Source organism: Podarcis liolepis, assembly GCF_965112155.1.
Source record: "Podarcis liolepis genome assembly, chromosome: 7".
Classification (NCBI taxonomy): Eukaryota; Metazoa; Chordata; class Lepidosauria; order Squamata; family Lacertidae; genus Podarcis; species Podarcis liolepis.
The window spans coordinates 77,412,770-77,429,796 of record NC_139561.1 but is presented as its reverse complement, the minus strand read 5'-3'; the positions used below and the strand labels follow the sequence as shown (position 1 = coordinate 77,429,796).

Below are 17,027 nucleotides of genomic sequence, written 5' to 3'. Positions count from 1 at the left end.
CTCTAGAATTTGGGCATAGTGAAACCAGTCTCGCACCTTTCCTTTCAATTTTTCAAAACTCTGCAGCCTCCAAGTATCACCAACTCTTTCTATTATCTCACAATATTTTACCCAGCCACTCTCCATGTTACGTAGTTTTATGGCCTTAGCCTCCGTCGGTGATAACCACCTCGGGGTCTTATTTTCAAGTAAGTCCTTATATTTAGTCCAGACAATGAATAAAGCTTTCCTGACAATATGGTTTTTGAACAATTTGTGAAACTTTACCTTGTCGTACCACAAATATGCATGCCACCCAAAAGCATTGTTAAACCCTTCCAGATCTAGGACATCAGTGTTTTCTAGCAAAAACCAATCCTTCATCCAGCAGAAGGATGCAGCTTCATAGTACAACCTTAAGTCCGGCAGGGCAAATCCCCCTCTTTCCTTTGCGTCTGTTAGTATTTTAAATTTTATTCGGGGCTTTTTGCCCTGCCAGACAAACTTCATAATGTCCCTCTGCCACTTTCCAAAACACTCCACTCTGTCCACGATCTGAAGGGTTTGAAACAGAAACAACATTCTTGGCAAAACATTCATCTTAACTGCTGCAATTCTTCCCAACAAGGAAAGTTTCAATCTTGACCAAGTTTCTAAGTCCTTTTTATTTTCAGACCAACATTTTTCATAATTATCTTTGAACAAATTCAAATTTTTCCCAGTCAAGTTAACCCCCAGGTATTTCACTTTAGTAACCACATTTAATTCTGTTTCCTTCTGGAACCCATCTATTCCTGAAGGTGTCAAGTTTTTTGCCAAAACCTTAGTTTTTTGTTTGTTCAACTTGAATCCCGCCACCCGACCAAACTCAGAGATTAGTTCTAAAGCTCTTTTTGTACTAGACTCTGGCTCCTGTAATGTCAAAACCAAATCACACATCCCCCAACACAGTTTCCTTGCAGACCAGGCAGGCAAGTAGCATCTGCATCTGCAAAGCCAACAGAGAAGTGTCTGCAGCGGGAATCTCTTGTCCCACACTCTGAGTGCCAGCAGTGGCAATTTTAATCTGAAATCTTTTGACACCGTGTACTGCAGTAAGAGTTCAGAAATGACTGACGCTAATAAAATTCCCTATGGCAGAATGCTGCTAACACTATGGGTCTTTCGGACTCTGAGATATGATAAAATAAATAAATAAACTGGTGCAATCATGTATTGCTCAGCAACAGAGCAATAAATCCTCTCTTGCTGATTATTTATTTACCCCGCTTAATCTTGGAAAGGTTTATTCAAATATCTCTCTCTCTCTCTCTCTCTTGAGAAGCAAAGCAGCTAGTAAGCTTGATCTTTATTGATCTGTTGCAACAGGGTGGGGTACCTTATAGGCCATTTGACTGGGGCAGCGCGAGACTGGGTACGCCCACTGCTTGCTAGCCATAATGCTGCGCTCAGCGATCTCAAACAATTCTGGGAAGCATTGGACCACCATTGATGGGCGGGAACCTTTGGGAGGGGAAGTGACCCATCAGACACCCCCCCCATGAGAATGAGGATTTCAACACATTCCGAAATGATTGCTTTCCATGTGGCCATGCTGGCGGGCCCACCCATCATTTTGGGCATGAATTGGTTGGCCCTGCACGATCCGGTGGTCTCCTGGCATCAGTGTAACCTGACGTTTGGATCGGCGCATTGCTTGGAGAACTGTTTGGGAGTAAAGGAGCCGTGAGTTGGTAGTGCCAGAGTGGCGGCTTCGTGTGCGGGAGAGAAAGGCGGCATTCCTCCAGAATATATGGACTTGGCAGAGGTTTTCAGCAAAAGAGAGGCGGACACGCTGCTGCCGCACAGGCCTTACGATTGTCAGATCAACTTGGTCCCGGGGGCCAAGTTACCGGCAGGAAAACTGTACTCTATGTCCGATCTGGAGATGGAGGATTTAAGAGCTTTTATAGACGGGAACATAAGGAGAGGTTTCATTAGGGAGTCTAGGGCAGTATGCGGAAGCCCCCTGTTCTTTGTGGACAAAAAGGCCACGCAAGAGAAACGTCTTATTGTAGACTTCTGGCAAATCAACGCCCAGACGCTCCCCATGGCCTTCCCGATGCCAAGGATTGATGACATATTGGCGAGGGTGCGAAAGGGGAAAATTTTCACCAAACTGGATTTGAGAGGAGCCTACAATCTCATCAGGGTGCGAGAGGGGGACAAGTGGAAGACAACCATGTTCACACCACTAGGGGCATTCGAATATCTCGTTATGCCCTTCGGTTTACAGTGTGGCGGTCCCTGCTTCCAAGCCTTCATGCACCACGTGTTGGGACCTTTGCTCTACAAAAACTGTGCTGCATTTTTGGATGACATACTTATTTACTCTCCAGACGAAGAACAGCACGTTAAGGACATGCGGGAAGTTCTAGCTAGGCTCAAAGAGCATCACCTATGGGTGAAACTGGAGAAGTGTCAGTTTCACATGAGAGAGGTCGAGTTCCTGGGCTATAGGCTGTCGGACAGGGGTCTGGCAATGGACCCGGAGAAGGTCAAGGCGGTGGTGGAGTGGAAAAGCCCAAAAACGAGGAAGGATGTTCAGCGGTTCCTGGGCTTCAGTAACTTCTATCGGAAGTTCATCAAGAACTTTGCATGGCTGCTGACCCCCATAACAGATTGCCTCAGTGGCAAGAAGAAGTTTGAATGGACGGAGGCAGCACAGAGGGACTTTGAGAGTCTAAAGAGGGTCTTCGCCTCCGAGGAACAACTGCTGCATGTCAACCCTGAACTACCACTGCGGGTGGAGACAGATGCGTCTGATCGAGCGATTGGAGCGGTTCTCATGCAGCAAGATGGGGAGGGGGAGTGGTGTCTGTGTGCTTTCTTTTCCTGGAAGCTCAATAAATCGGAAGTGAACTATAGTATCTATGATAAGGAATTGCTTGCTATTGTGTCTGCGTTCAAGCAATGGTGACATTTTTTGATTGGAGCAAAGCATCAGATACAGGTGTGCACGGATAACAAGAATTTGGAGTACTGGCGGACGGCGAGAGTGATGTGCCAGAGGCAAATACGCTGGGCACAGTTTTTTGCCAACTTTAACTTCAGGATTCAGTACGTACCGGGTGAGCAGAACGTGAGGGCGGACGCTTTATCCCGTAAACCCGAATATTTGGCAGCGGAGGGACCACCGATAGCCCGGTTCATAATCCCCGAGCAGAGGTAGGCTTGCGGGGTGACATTGGTGAAGGACGACGAACAGCTACGGTTGATGTGGGACGATGCTTTTGCCAGAGGAAAGTTGGAGGAACTTGGGCAAGGGAGAGGGGCTGAGGGAGGTTTCGAGGAAAAGGGGGGCTACTGTTTTATCGGGGGCTTTGTATGTACCAGGGGAAGCTCTCCGGGCCCGAATCCTCCGACAACTTCATGACAGCTCAACGGCAGGACACTTTGGGCAACACAAAACCATGTTGTTGGTCACCAGGGAATTTTGGTGGCCCAAGGTGCGGGAAGATGTGAAGGAATATGTGCGAGGGTGTGAGACCTGTCAGAGAGCCAAAGGGGAGAGGGCAGCTCTGGCAGGGTTATTAGAGCCTCTGCCAACACCAGGGAGGCCATGGGAGGTGGTATCAGTAGACTTCATCACTGACCTGCCCCGGTCCAGGGGGAAAACGGCGGTGTTGGTGGTGGTGGATCTACTCACCAAAATGTTCCATTTTGTGGCATGTTCTCACGCGGTAACTGCAGAGGAGACAGCCAAATTGTTTGTGGAGCACGTGTTTAAGTTGCATGGGGTCCCTTCGAGGGTCATTTCGGATAGGGGGACACAATTTACCTCAAGCTTCTGGCGCAAACTCATGAGTTTGTTGCAAGTTGAGGTGAGTTTCACCACTGCCAGACATCCCGAAAGCAATGGGCAGGCGGAAATGGTCAATGCAGTATTACAGCAGTACCTGCGTTGTTATGTGGGGGAGAGGCAGAACGATTGGGTGGACAAATTAGCGCTGGCGGAGTTTGCATACAACAACTCCGAGAATGTGTTCACAGGGATGTCTCCGTTTTTTGCTAATCATGGGTGCCATCCTAGGGCTTTCCCTGGGAGGGGGGAGGAGTCGTGGAGTGTGCCAGCCGCTGAACAGTTTGCGGAGGAAATGGAGGCAATTCAACAACAACTGAAGTTGAACTTGGAAAGGGCCAAGGAGGTATACAAGAGGCAAGAAGACAAGCATTGGAGGAAAGGGGAAAGCCTTCGGGTGGGGGATAAGGTGTGGTTAACAACGCAAGGCTTGCCTTGGAAAGGGGGTTGTAAGAAACTCAAACCCAGGAGGGTGGGTCCCTTTGAAATCATACAGCAAGTCAGCCCGGTGCCCTTTAGGTTGAGGCTACCAGAGAGCATGAAAATTCATCCCGTGTTCCACCAGTCGCTATTGTCGGCTTACCGGCCGGGCAGAAGGGAAGGGGAGGTGCCACTGCCAGAAGTCAAGGAAAGGGAGCGGGGACACCAGATAGAGGAAATATTGGACTCGCGTTGGAAGGGTAATCAGCTGGAGTATCTTGTAGCTTGAGAGGGGGCTCCCAGTTCGGATAACACATGGGTACCGTCAGATTGGGTCACGGAGGAGGGTTTAGTGGAGGACTTCCACAAGCTATTTCCCCATAAGCCACAACCCGCAGGGAGGTTCGCAGAGAGGGCGTTTGGGCCGACGGACGATGAAGAGGATTTTGAAGGGTTCTCAACCTCGGACCAAGAGGAAACACAGTGGGGGGAAGGAGTGAGTGAAGAGCGTCCGGGTCCATCAGGTGTTAGAGGTTGGGGTAACATTTTTGATGATACCGAAGAGGAGGAGGAGAAGATTTTCCTAGGATTTACCCCTGAGAAGCATGAGGAGGATGCATCGGGTGAGGCTCCTTCTCAGGAAAGGCAGGTGAGGGGGGACTTTGAGGAGGGGGTGGATGTCAGGGAACTGCAGGCAGCGAGGGAGGAAAGAATTAGAGGATACAGGGAACGATCTCCACTGCTCAGTACTGAGTCCTCCTCAGAAGACAGAGAAGAGGATAGTGAGTCTGGGGAGGAAGGGGTGCTTCAGAGAGAGGGGGATCCACGTCACAGGGAAAAATGAAAGGGGCTAAGCCGTTGGTGGTGTTGGTCTCGAGGGAGAGGGAAAAGAGAAACTAGTCAGAGCAAGGCGTCATGAGAGACGGATCGCTTTGTTGATTCTGCATGTAATCTTGTCAGAAGGAAATAAAGAAAGGAATTTATGGCTGGCTGCCGGGAGTGTTTCTTCGGCTAAGTGCAGCAACACGTGCAGCTGGCTAGCTGACATTGGGTTGCATCATGTCTTATGCCAGTTCTACTTGGCCCTGAGATGCTCTGCCTCACACGCTTCCAGTCCTAGGGCTTTCTTTCGAACCCTTTCAGCATCCTCAGCTAGATTATCGACGAAGCTCGACAGCATCCAGTAAGTGGTGGCAAAAGACACCCCTGCTGCTACCAAGCTTCTAACTAGCGAAGGCGGGAATAATTCTTTCGCATAATCGGTTATTTTATTTATAACCAGATCCCTGGTAATTTCTTTCCTCTGAGGATACTTAATCACAGCCTTCAGTTATTCAACAGGCTTCCTGGCCAATTTGGCCAGCCTAGCAAAGGAGTCACCATCCAGCTCAAATCTCTTGTAGAAGGCAACCATGGACCCACACAAGAGGGCACATCAGAAGCCAGAGGAAGGCCCGGAATGGGAATCTCATTGATGCCAGCAGATGCCAGAGATATTTTCCACAGGTGGCTCTTCAACGCAGATTTCTTCTTTTCTATGACCTCAGATGAAAAGTTGGGAAGGCTGAGCAGGCATGCAAGTCTCTTCAGGCAGGGCAGAGCTTTCTCCAATGTCTCCACCAGTTGGGGGAAATCATACTTGTAAAGGTCCCAGGAGGAGATCAAAAAGACTTGAGGGATGGTGTTCCTGAAGCACTTCTCAAGCTGTTTCTTGAAGTCATTCCTCATCTTTTCAAGGACTTCCTCTGCATTGAAGGTATTTGGGTAAGACCTTTCCGTGATGATTTTCAATTCTCAGAATTTTCTGCAATGCAAATGGGTCACGTGACAAATGATGTGCAGGAGGCCCTCAGTAGACAAGTTAATGTTGAAAGGGCTCCCTAAGCAGAACAGTGTGTCTCTGCACATGCTAATGCAATCCTTTCACTGCCAACCCCCCCCCCCCCATATCTATTTTAATGCAAATAACAGGATAGGTCTAGAGAGGGTTGGAAGAAACAACTTGACACACTTCAGACATGAGGCAGAACCTTGTTGTCATTGCATTCTTATATTAATAAGTCTGTGCCCAGTGCGCATCTGATGTACTGCACATGCTGGTCTGGTTGTGCAACCATGGACATCACGTGTCCTGATCAGCCAAATTCTCCTCATAGCGCTGCTCTGCTCCCCCAGCTTGCCATTTACACCACAGCCTATGGATTTTATCCAACATTACTCATGCTCAGAGCATACCAGCTGAAATGAATGCACCTGATTAACTAGAAGGTTAAAAAAACTGGGAAATTTGTAGCTCCTTTGCAAATATTCTACACTGCAGTAGTAGGAAGGCCAGGTTCTGGGTAGTCCTCCTTCATCAATGCCAGGTGGCTTAAGTGCAGACAACTCAGGTGCTGCTGAGACTGGCACAGAGGCAACAACAGCAGAGGTGAAGGAATACCTCCATGGGATGCTTCCACAGGTGATCCTTTGGGACGTTCCAGAAATGGCAGCATCCCCACTGGTAAACGGGCTGCTTGGACTCTGGCCAGGAATAAGGCTTTGGCTATTTGTTGCGATCTTATCTCATCCTCTCTGGTCACCTTCACTTTCTTTTTTGCTTTTAGTGTTGTGGAGATCAGGAGGGAGAGAGGGTATAAAAGAGAGGCACACAATGAGAGAAGGTGGGAGGAAAGCTCCGAGAAAACAACTGAGCTTGGCTGCAAAAAATCGGTTCAGCAGCAGGTAAGGAGTTGAACTTTTCTCATGATTTCTGTTTCTTTTTGAGCTTGTTTGCATTAAAAGAGACTATGAGCTTCCTGCTTGGCAGAACAATTGTTGTTGCTGGGGTTTTTTTTACCTTTTACCTTTTACTTTTTTATTTTTACCTTTTACCTTTTTTCCTTTTTAGTGTTATTACATTAATTATAGCTATTGTGATATTATATTATCATATCATGCAAAGAACATGCATTACCTCATATTACACAGCTCATAGTAACTTCCACATTGGCATGAGGTTGTGTGCACCAACATCTTCCAGATTCCTTTCTGGGAAAGAAAGCCGCCATCGGAGGTGGTAACAAGAAAATGTTTAGGGGTACGTGTACCCCTGCGTCCCCCGTGAAAAAAGCACTGTTCATATTGTATCGTAAACAATAATATTATTATCAACAATGATGTTCTAGAAGGCTGCCCTTTTTCCCCATGGCAAAGGGAATAAATGACATGCCACAAGTAGCTAGTGCTACTTTTAGAGTTTTAAGTAGCTGCCCTGAAGCCAATGCAACCGGTCTCCCTTTCGCGTGTTAATTCAATATATCCCTCTGCACAGCGCCCCCCATGGGTATTTTTCCTGAAAGAAAGCAGCAGGACCACAGCTGTGCCCCAGCACTTGCTGACGTGCAAAAATGTACCTGTGAGCTACTTCTGATTAGAGAAACTGCATGGTAAGGGTTCAAGGCAGGGCAGAAGATGCTGAAGGTTCTCTCTGTTCTGGGTTGGTGCTGCCTGATGAGCCTGGATAGCTCAGTGGGTTAGACCATGGTGCTGATAACGCCAAGGTTGCAGGTCCCTGTATGGACCAGCTGCATATTCCTGCATTGCAGGGGGTTGGACTAGATGACCCTCAGGGTCCCTTCCAACTCTACAGTACTATGTTTCTACGACTTTCCCAAGTCGCCCTTTCGGGGCTTTCTGTGTCCTTCCATGACTGTGGTACGAAATATGAAACTTCCTTTCTCCATGCACCTTAGTCCTGCTGCAAAATCGCCTCCCCATATCAATTAAAACAGACAGACAAACAAACAAAACTCCACTGATAACACCCCACACTTAAGTATCATGCAGTTAGGTCCTCGGATGTCTTTAATTCTAAAAAGGATTTTATGCTCTTTTTTCCTTTAGCTGTATTTCATTTTTTTAATCAAATATTTTATTAAGTTTTCGAACATAAAACAGAAAAACACATATTGAACACACAAAATCCCTTCACCAAAAGAAGTAACAAACAAAGAAGTAAATACAAATACAAATACACCAACAAGATATATAAAAGAGAAAAAATGAAAGAAAACACAACTGTTCATAACATTTTTTGTATAACTAATTGGACCTCCTCGCATCTCCCTTACCCTGCATTCTCTATAATAAAAAATGTCAGCAAATTGTTACCTTGTTTCATTCCTTATTTTGTACTTTTCAAATGTTATATTTCTTAACTTAAAGTAGTTTTAGTCAATTGATTTTAACTTAAGTTTAACATAAATATTGCTTTAAGCTTCTTCCTTTTCATACATATCACTTAATTTTCTACATCCCACGGTCAAGTTACTGGAACCATACTTTTCTGGATCGTGCAATTTCTTAACATTCATACAATTTGTACTGTTTTTGTAAATAGTCTTTAAACTTTTTCCAATCCTCTTCCATTGTTTCTTCTCCCAAATCTCGGATTCTGCCAGTCATTTCGGCCAGTTCCATATAGTCCATCAGTTGCGTCTGCCATTCTTCCCGTGTGGGTAAATCTTGTGTCTTCCAATGTTTTGCAATAAGTATTTTTGCTGCTGTAGTCACATACATAAAGAAAGTTCTATCTTTTTTTAACACTTTCTGGCTGACGATGCCCAAGAGGAAGGCCTCTGGTTTCTTAGTGAAGGTATATTTAAATACCTTTTTTAACTCATTATAGATCATTTCCCAGAAAGCCTTCACTCTTGGACAGGTCCACCAGAGGTGAAAGAATGTTCCTTCAGCCTCCTTACATTTCCAGCATTTATTATCAGACAGGTGATATATTTTTGCAAGCTTGACTGGAGTCATGTACCACCTATATATCATTTTCATAATATTTTCCTTCAAGGCATTACATGCCGTGAATTTCATTCCGGTGGTCCATAACCTTTCCCAGTCCTCAAACATAATGTTATACCCAATATCCTGAGCCCATTTTATCATGGCTGATTTAACTGTCTCATCCTGAGTATTCCATTTAAGCAGCAAGTTATACATTCTCGAGAGTACCTTAGTCTTTGGTTCCAACAGTTCTGTCTCTAGTTTCGATTTTTCCACCTGGAATCCTATATTTTTATCCAAATTAAAAACCTCTTTAATTTGAGCGTAATGTAACCAATCTCGCACCTTATTCTTTAATTTCTCCAATCTCTGCAACCTCCAATTATCTCCAATTTTTTCTATTATTTCCCAATATTTCAGCCAGCCGGCCTCCATATTGAGTCTTTTCCAGGCCTTAGCCTCCATTGGTGATAACCATCTTGGGGTCTTATTTTCTAATAAGTCTTTGTATTTTGTCCAGACAATAAATATTGCTTTTCTGACAATATGGTTTTTGAACCCTTTATGAACCTTTACCTTGCCGTACCACAAATATGCATGCCATCCATAGCTGTATTTCATTTTTTACTCATTATATTTATATGGCTTTCAGGACAAGATAATGTTGCTGATAATGGATTGTCTTCAACTAACATTTACTCAGAGTAAATCTATTAAAATTAATGGATCTTAGGCATGGTTATTAATTTCATTGAGTCATTGCTGAATAAAAGTTAGTTGACAAGAATCCAATTTATTTATGAAGTGTTTTATCCAAAATTTTAGCAAAAAAAGAGCAAGCTTTTGTGTGTGTGTGTGTGTGTGTAAATGCTCCCTTTAGTCAAATCTCTAGAGCAGGCATGGCCAAACTCGGCCCTCCAGATGTTTTGGGACTACAACTCCCATCATCCCAGGGTAACAGGACTAGTGGTCAGGGGTGATGGGAGTTGTAGTCCCAAAACAGCTGGAGGGCCAAGTTTGACCATGCCTACTCTAGAGGAATTAACAATTTGAGTTCAAAAAAGTGCTACATCTCACATAAACATATTTTAAGGGTTATGTGTGAATGCATGCACATACAGATTTCTGAGAGATTGATTGAAATACTACCAATTGCTGCTCAAACAACCCACTGGTCTCAGAGACATGCCCTAAGTAAATTGATTTTCCCATATAAACCACGGATTGTAAAGATGACCAGAAAGTTGTGTGGAAAGATATCATTTAACTATTAGAGTTTTCTTCTCCTTCTCAGATAAACTGAGCCACGAGAAATCCCTGTCATGGATCCTGCCGTGATAATAGAAACCTTAACAAAAGACCTTGCTGAAGTGAAGGCTGCTTTGGAGAAAAAAACATTTGAAGCTGTTTCAGCTGAAGCTAAAGAGCAGTCAAATTTATTAAATAACATCACATTGGAAATTGCCATCACAGGAAGAGCAGGTGCCGGGAAATCATCTTTTGTCAATGCCCTGCGAGGAATGGAAGATGATGAAAAGGGTGCAGCTCCGACTGGGGTGACAGAAACAACAATGGTGCCACAAGAATATACATGCCCCACATTCCCCAAAGTCAAAATTTGGGATCTACCAGGAATTGGAACAAATAATTTTAGTGCAAAGGAATACCTAAAGAAGGTCAATTTGTGAAGAGGGGGAAGTGGCTCTGTGCTGTGAGTTGACTGCTTTTTCTGTGGAGCGAAGCCGCACAGCCGTTGCCGGAGAGCGCTGCCTTTTTCCTGGGACAATTTGGCATTGAAAATAACTAACTGTGAGTACTGGAACACTAAATACCTGGATTTTAAACAAGAATTGGCAAAATAAAAGGAACTTGGACTCAAAACTACAAAACTACAAAACTACATAGTATATTTTTGCATGGATAAGCATGTCTCGCAGGATCCCACCCAAGACGATATCTGTGTTAGATCTTGTTTAATTTCAACTGCTTCAGATTTTGATATCTCCTCATTAAGATTCACCTTTGTTAATTTATCCTTCAGACATTAATTCTGCATCACAATTTACTTAAGCCTATCAGCAACAGAACTCTCTGAAGCCATTTCTCTTCTCTTCTTTTCTCCATTCTTTATGTTTTGCTGCTGCAAATTTGCTGCATGTCGAGAGGGAGACATCCCTCGTTTTAACACTGACAGGTAGGAGATAAGAAACCTCTAAACTGGATAAAAATTGCCCAGGCAGGCTACTGATTAAGTGTTGTTACAATAGAGCTGCCTTATGTCTGGGATTCCTCTGTTGGAAGTAGTGTCCAGGCAGAATTCTTGAAAATTGGTAAAAATCCTTTCCATAATTCATAATATTTTCTCATTACGTTACTTTACACTATTATCATCTTGTCTTATAAAAACAACCTTAAAGCTTAAAACTTAAATCTTTTTTGCCGCTTCTCATAACCATTACCTTTTGCCAAATTCTTTAGACATTTTACAAGAGCCAAGTAATTTCATCTCAACATTTTCCCAAAATTCATAGAACATTTCTAGTAGTAATAATATACAAAGATACAATAAAATAAAAGCAATCCAATCTTCTTCCAGCGTCCCCTCCCCCCGGGTCCCGGGATTGTCAGTCTTTTTTTTGTCCATTAGTCGGACACATTAACCTGGTGCTCTTATATCCGAGGCCTTTAAATCTCCATGTCCCTTTCACAGCTCTTCTTCATATTTTCCTTTCACTCGCGGGAACTCCAGCTTCATAGTGTTTTTGACCCTTTTCAGCAAATCAACCCTTTTCTCACAGTCCAGACTAAGCTCCATGTGATGTTTAAAAACATATTTCAAATTCCCTCCAAAATTGAAAGTCTCAACAACTCCAAACCTCTGCTGGCCCATTACCCTGCAAAGGGGGGTCAGTCCAACCCCCCATTTCCAGTTCAATCCAAACTTTATCTTTCCAAATCTGTTTTTTTCCAAGTTCATTTATAAGATCCAAAGGCTCATTTTCCTGCTGGGCCAAAAGTCCCTCCATCCCTGGAATCCCAGATTCAGCAAGGTCCTCTTCTTTCAGTTGTTCTGTCATGGTACGCTCCTGTTTTGGTTCCTCGGTGGGCTCCATATGATTTCCCACTACCTGTTCAAAGGCTCTGGCCGCATTAGTCATACAGTCCATCTTCTGATTTAACTGATCCAATAGGGCACTTATTTTACAGAAAGCACCCAACAGTGCTTCTGAAGGCATTGTCCTGCAAGGTCACAGAGTTCTTTCCCACAGTTGTAATCAATAACAGCCGCAAGTTCCCAGGATTTAGTTACAATTTCATAGTTCCCCTCTAGGGGGAAAAACTTCAGGTTGTCCTTTTCCTTGGGAACAATAGCAACAGAGTTTCTTCTTTAATATATTTTGTCCATATTTGTTCTTTTGAAAGACGAAAGGAAACAATGGAATCACAATATTTCCCTCCTTTTAACTATCTGTCAAAACATTTGTTTCTGGTCAATGAGCTTCAATCATCAAATCTGACACCCCGCTCCAGGGTCAGGACAGTGGAAAATTACTTTAACTTTATTTCCGCAGGTTTAAACAACTCAGTAAACGTCCCCCTTCTTCTTCTGCTTCCGAAGGGGGATTCCACAATTTTAAATGATGAGAGACGATCCTTTAAAAGTGATTTTTAAGGCTCTAGTTTACGTTGTCTTTGCTTTATTGTAGCTACAAGAAAACGGAAGGGTGACTTCCTGTTTAGCCCTTTCCGTTTCAGTACTGAATTAGGGTAAATTTTTGAAGGTGACTGGGAGTGGCCGCCAGGACCACATAACACCGGTTCTGAGAGATCTGCATTGGCTCCCAGTACGTTTCCGAGCACGATTCAAAGTGTTGGTGCTGACCTTTAAAGCCCTAAACGGCCTCGGTCCAGTATACCTGAAGGAGCGTCTCCACCCCCATCATTCAGCCCGGACACTGAGATCCAGCACCGAGGGCCTTCTGGTGGTTCCCTCATTGCGAGAAGTGAGGCTACAGGGAACCAGACAGAGGGCCTTCTCGGTAGTGGCATCCGCCCTGTGGAACGCCCTCCCATCAGATGTCAAAGAGATAAATAATTACCTGACATTCAGAAGAGATCTTAAGGCAGCCCTGTTCAGGGAAGTTTTTAATATGTAATGCTGTACTGTTTTTAACACTTGATTGGGGGCCGCGCAGAGTGGCTGGGGAAACTCAGCCAGAAGGGCGGGAAATAAATAAGAAATTATTATTATTATTATTATTATTATTATTATTATTATTATTATTATTATTATTATTAACTGGTTTGTTTCATAAAGGGATGAACATGAATGGGGAGTAGTTCTTTTACAGACATGTTGAACTTGAACTAGTTCCAAGCTCTGATATGGACAGAGACCTGATTTGAAGTCTTGTTTCTTCTGATGATGTCGTCTCTGGTTTCTTTGTTTTCTCAAAAACCAAGAAACAAAAAATTGGAAAATATCCCTCAAAAACAAAACAAAAACAAAGAAAGAATAAGAAGCACCGATCTGGAGTTATTTGTGAAGGAGGACACCCAAAACTCCCTCTCCTCCAACTCTGCTGAAGATGAACCAATCTTTCTCTGTTTCATAGCATCCTAAAATACAAGGAAATTTGTGGGTATGTGTATGCTTATTTCCAGAGAAAAAACCCTCCCCAAAGGCTCAGGCTTCACCTACCCACCCAGCTGGTGAAGTAAAGAAAAGATTAATCATTACAACAAGGAGGCTGAGAGAAAACAGGCTTGTGGTTCAGTTTAGGACACCTAAATTTGGACTGCTGGCTATAGCTTTCCTACGCCTTGATTAAATGATTTTTTAAAACAAAAATTAGAACAGTTGGGGAAATAATTGCAGTAGGGAGGATTCAGAAAAAACCATTTCTTATAATTTTAATATTTATTATTTCATTGAGATTAAGTAAATAAGGGAAAAGGAAAGAATATTGTCCGCGGCTATGAGTTGGGCCAGACTTATTCAGGGACAGCCCCATGGAGGCCATGCTTTCCATGAAGTCCCGAGCAGCCCCTTGTAAGGTCGTGTCGGCATGGATGTTAAAATCCCCTAGGACGACCAAGCTAGGTGTCTCCAGGAGCATATCCGCCACGACCTGGAGCAGCTCAGGCAGGGAATCCTTGGTGCAGCGGGGAGGTTGGTACACCAGTAGGAATCCTGTACTGCCCCTATTGCCCAACTTCCAGAACATGCACTCAGAAAACTGGGTCTTCCCAATAGGACGCCTGGTGCAGACTAATGACTTCCTAAAAATCACTGCAACCCCCCCTCCCCGCCCACATGACCTGGGTTGCTGTGCATAAGAGAAACCTGGCAGCGGCAAGGACAGGCCCATCTGCTTCATCCAACCAGGTCTCTGTCACACATGCCAGGTCAAATCCTCCATCCAAAATCAGGTCGTGGGTGGCAGTGGTTTTATTCATCATTGACCTGGCATTGCACAGCAACACTTTCAGGTCATGTGGGTTTCCCTTGCTGATTCCTGTATCCTTCCGGTCAGGACCAGACCTGGAGGCAGGGATAGTCCTCAAACAACAACTAAACCTGCCTCCTCGGTAATGAAATGGTTTGGTCTTAGCATAACTCTTCCTCCTGCCCGTGATTACTGAGATCGGGTGTCCCAATACATCCCCCCCCCTGTGGAACCTGCCCAGCCAATCTATTGGCTGAGGCCTACTCCAAGGCAGCCATGACCCTTCCCCTTAAAAAGCAAAATACAAACTATATAATAACTTAACGTAATAATAATAATAATAATAATAATAACAAAACAAAACAAAACGAAGCAAGAAACAATAGCGCTGACTAAATGCTTATCCCACCCCAAGCAAAAATAAAATAATGAGATAATATAATATTATAAAAAACAACAACAACCATTTAAGGTGCTGCAAATTAAAAGCGATTAAAACATTTAAAACCATTTTGTCCATTGCTGCCAGTAGCTGCTCAGGCCCCGCCCCCTAGGCCGGATGGTGTTGGCAGAAAAGGGAGCGGTCCTCCCAACACTCACACAAGCAGCAACAGCAGCAGTTCTCTTTATGTTCAGTTCACTTCAAGCTCATCCAAATTATCCTTGGCAAATTTGTTTTGTAGAAATACTCTAAAGCATTTAGAAAGTGGCAATGAACTTGAAGATGAGCCAGAAATCATTCTTCATTTTGCCCCAACATCAACTTAATTCATGTTCAGTTTGCCCAGCAATTATGGGAACTACTTTCACATGTAGTTCAGATGTTTTTCAAAGTAATTCCGTGCACATTGAACTTGTTCATTCCAAGCACTAGCCAATTGTTTTTGAGATTGTTATAGTCCATGTGCGATTTTACCAGCTGCTGAGATAAAAATCCAAGTTTTTCCAGGTGTTGGAGGGGGCTACACTGCACTAAGCAGCTGCACTAAGAGATGGCTATGCATTGGCTATGCATCAAGCTGGGAGTCAGCAACACCAGCTCTTATTTGTGGAATGAGTTTAGCCCTCCTCAGAATGCAACTTTTCTGCAAAGCCTTACAGCCTTAAAGCCTTGGAGGTTGAAATGTTCCCCCACTGGCTGCCAACACAAATAAACAGACAAAGTAATATACCGTATTTTTTGCCCTATAGGACGCACTTTTTCCCCTCCAAAAATGAAGGGGAAATGTGTGTGCGTCCTATGGGGCGAATGCAGGCTTTCCCGGGCTTCCTGCAGCTCTGCGCCACCCTCCCGATCCCGGCGCGAAGCTGGGGGGGGGGGTCTCATGGGGTTTGCACTTGCCCAGCATGCTTCAGAGCAGGCCCCTCCCCCTGTGACAGCCTCTGATAACCACTTTAACCACAGAGTTAGGAGTCTACATCTGTTTGCCCTCCAAATATCGTATTTGAGGGCGCCCCCTTTGAAAAAAGTTGATGGGCATTGCCCTTTCCCTTGTAGCAGGGCTTGGGGATGGAGAGGGAGCCAAGCAGCAGAGGTAACAGGACTGTGTGCTGGGGGGCCAACTTAAAATATGGGGGGAGGCAGGTAAGCCCTGCCTCACCTCATAGATCACAAGATGTGACGCACACCCCATTTGAATGGCAATGCCCATCACCTTGTGGGAAGCAGCCCCCCTCCAATACTTCAGTATCTCGGCCCCTGGGAGCAGGCATCTATAACTGTGCACAAGTCATTCTCATTCTCATGCTCCCCAGCTCCTCTCTCTCTTTCACCCATCACGGCTCAGCTCTGCATGCAAAAATGGTGCCCAGGCAAGGAAGGAAGGAAACATGGTGTCTACCTCAGTAAAGAGGCTGCTAAATCACTTTTGAGAATTGTACTTCTGTGAAGGGAATAGGGGCCTCCGAACAACTCTCAGGACCTTTAACTAACTACCTGGAATTCTTTGGGGAAAGCCATAACTGGGGTATCCTAGGCATAGGGCTCCTGCTTTTACCCCACACCACCCCATATGCTTCAGTTTTTCTGCCCTTTGGAGCCAGTCATGTGGGGAACACACTGCACCAAAACGCAGGAGAAATGGGATGACATGATACAAAGACTCCAAACAAATTCACTCTTTTCACTGTTGGGGAAAACTTCCTTTGCATTCTCCTCCCTCCTCTGCTTTCAGGCTGGAGAAATTTCTGCTTCCTTTTGCTCTCTGTCATGACCCAGCACAGCCCAATAAATTATTTACAAGGAGGAGGAACTAGGGAGACTCATTTAGGTTTCCTTTTCTCAGAAATCACCTGTTTGAGCAGAGCTGTGTGCTGGTCAAGCGTGGGGGAGAGGAAAACTTGGAAACAGGATGTAATTTCTGCTCCTAGATAACAAAAAGCTGCAGCTCCCTTCCCCTTCCTAAGATTAAGCAGGATAAATAAATAATCAGCAACAAAGTCGGAGGGTGGGGGTGGCGAAGAGCTCCAGCTCCCAAGGTTGCAGGAAGCTGGAGGACAAGATGGGGGCCATGGAAACCCTTGAAGGGAGCGTTGCCCAGTGCCCCCTGCATTATGTCCAGTAA

At 44.6% G+C, this 17,027-nt stretch overlaps 1 protein-coding gene and 1 pseudogene across 13 annotated transcripts in view; one reads left to right on the top strand and one right to left on the bottom strand.

Moving 5' to 3' along the window:
- The window catches only part of LOC310712383 (interferon-inducible GTPase 5-like), a 323,482-nt gene that overhangs the window by 89,769 nt on the left and 216,686 nt on the right, over positions 1–17,027 (top strand). Inside the window, exons 1-2 of one of the 12 annotated variants that reach the window (XM_083515363.1) lie at positions 5,784–6,004; positions 6,847–6,903. The exons of 2 other annotated variants lie outside the window; for them this stretch is intronic. In XM_083515363.1, coding sequence (XP_083371489.1) covers positions 5,919–6,004; positions 6,847–6,903 — 143 coding nt within the window. In that variant the 5' untranslated portion in view covers positions 5,784–5,918. Of the gene's footprint in view, positions 1–5,783; positions 6,005–6,275; positions 6,702–6,746; positions 6,965–17,027 lie in introns of those variants that run through there. 9 more of the 12 variants (XM_083515370.1, XM_083515367.1, XR_014528869.1 and 6 more) reach the window with 9 other exon arrangements.
- The window catches only part of LOC310712395 (interferon-inducible GTPase 5-like), a 195,324-nt pseudogene that overhangs the window by 48,118 nt on the left and 130,179 nt on the right, over positions 1–17,027 (bottom strand). The gene's annotated exons all lie outside the window — the stretch shown is intronic.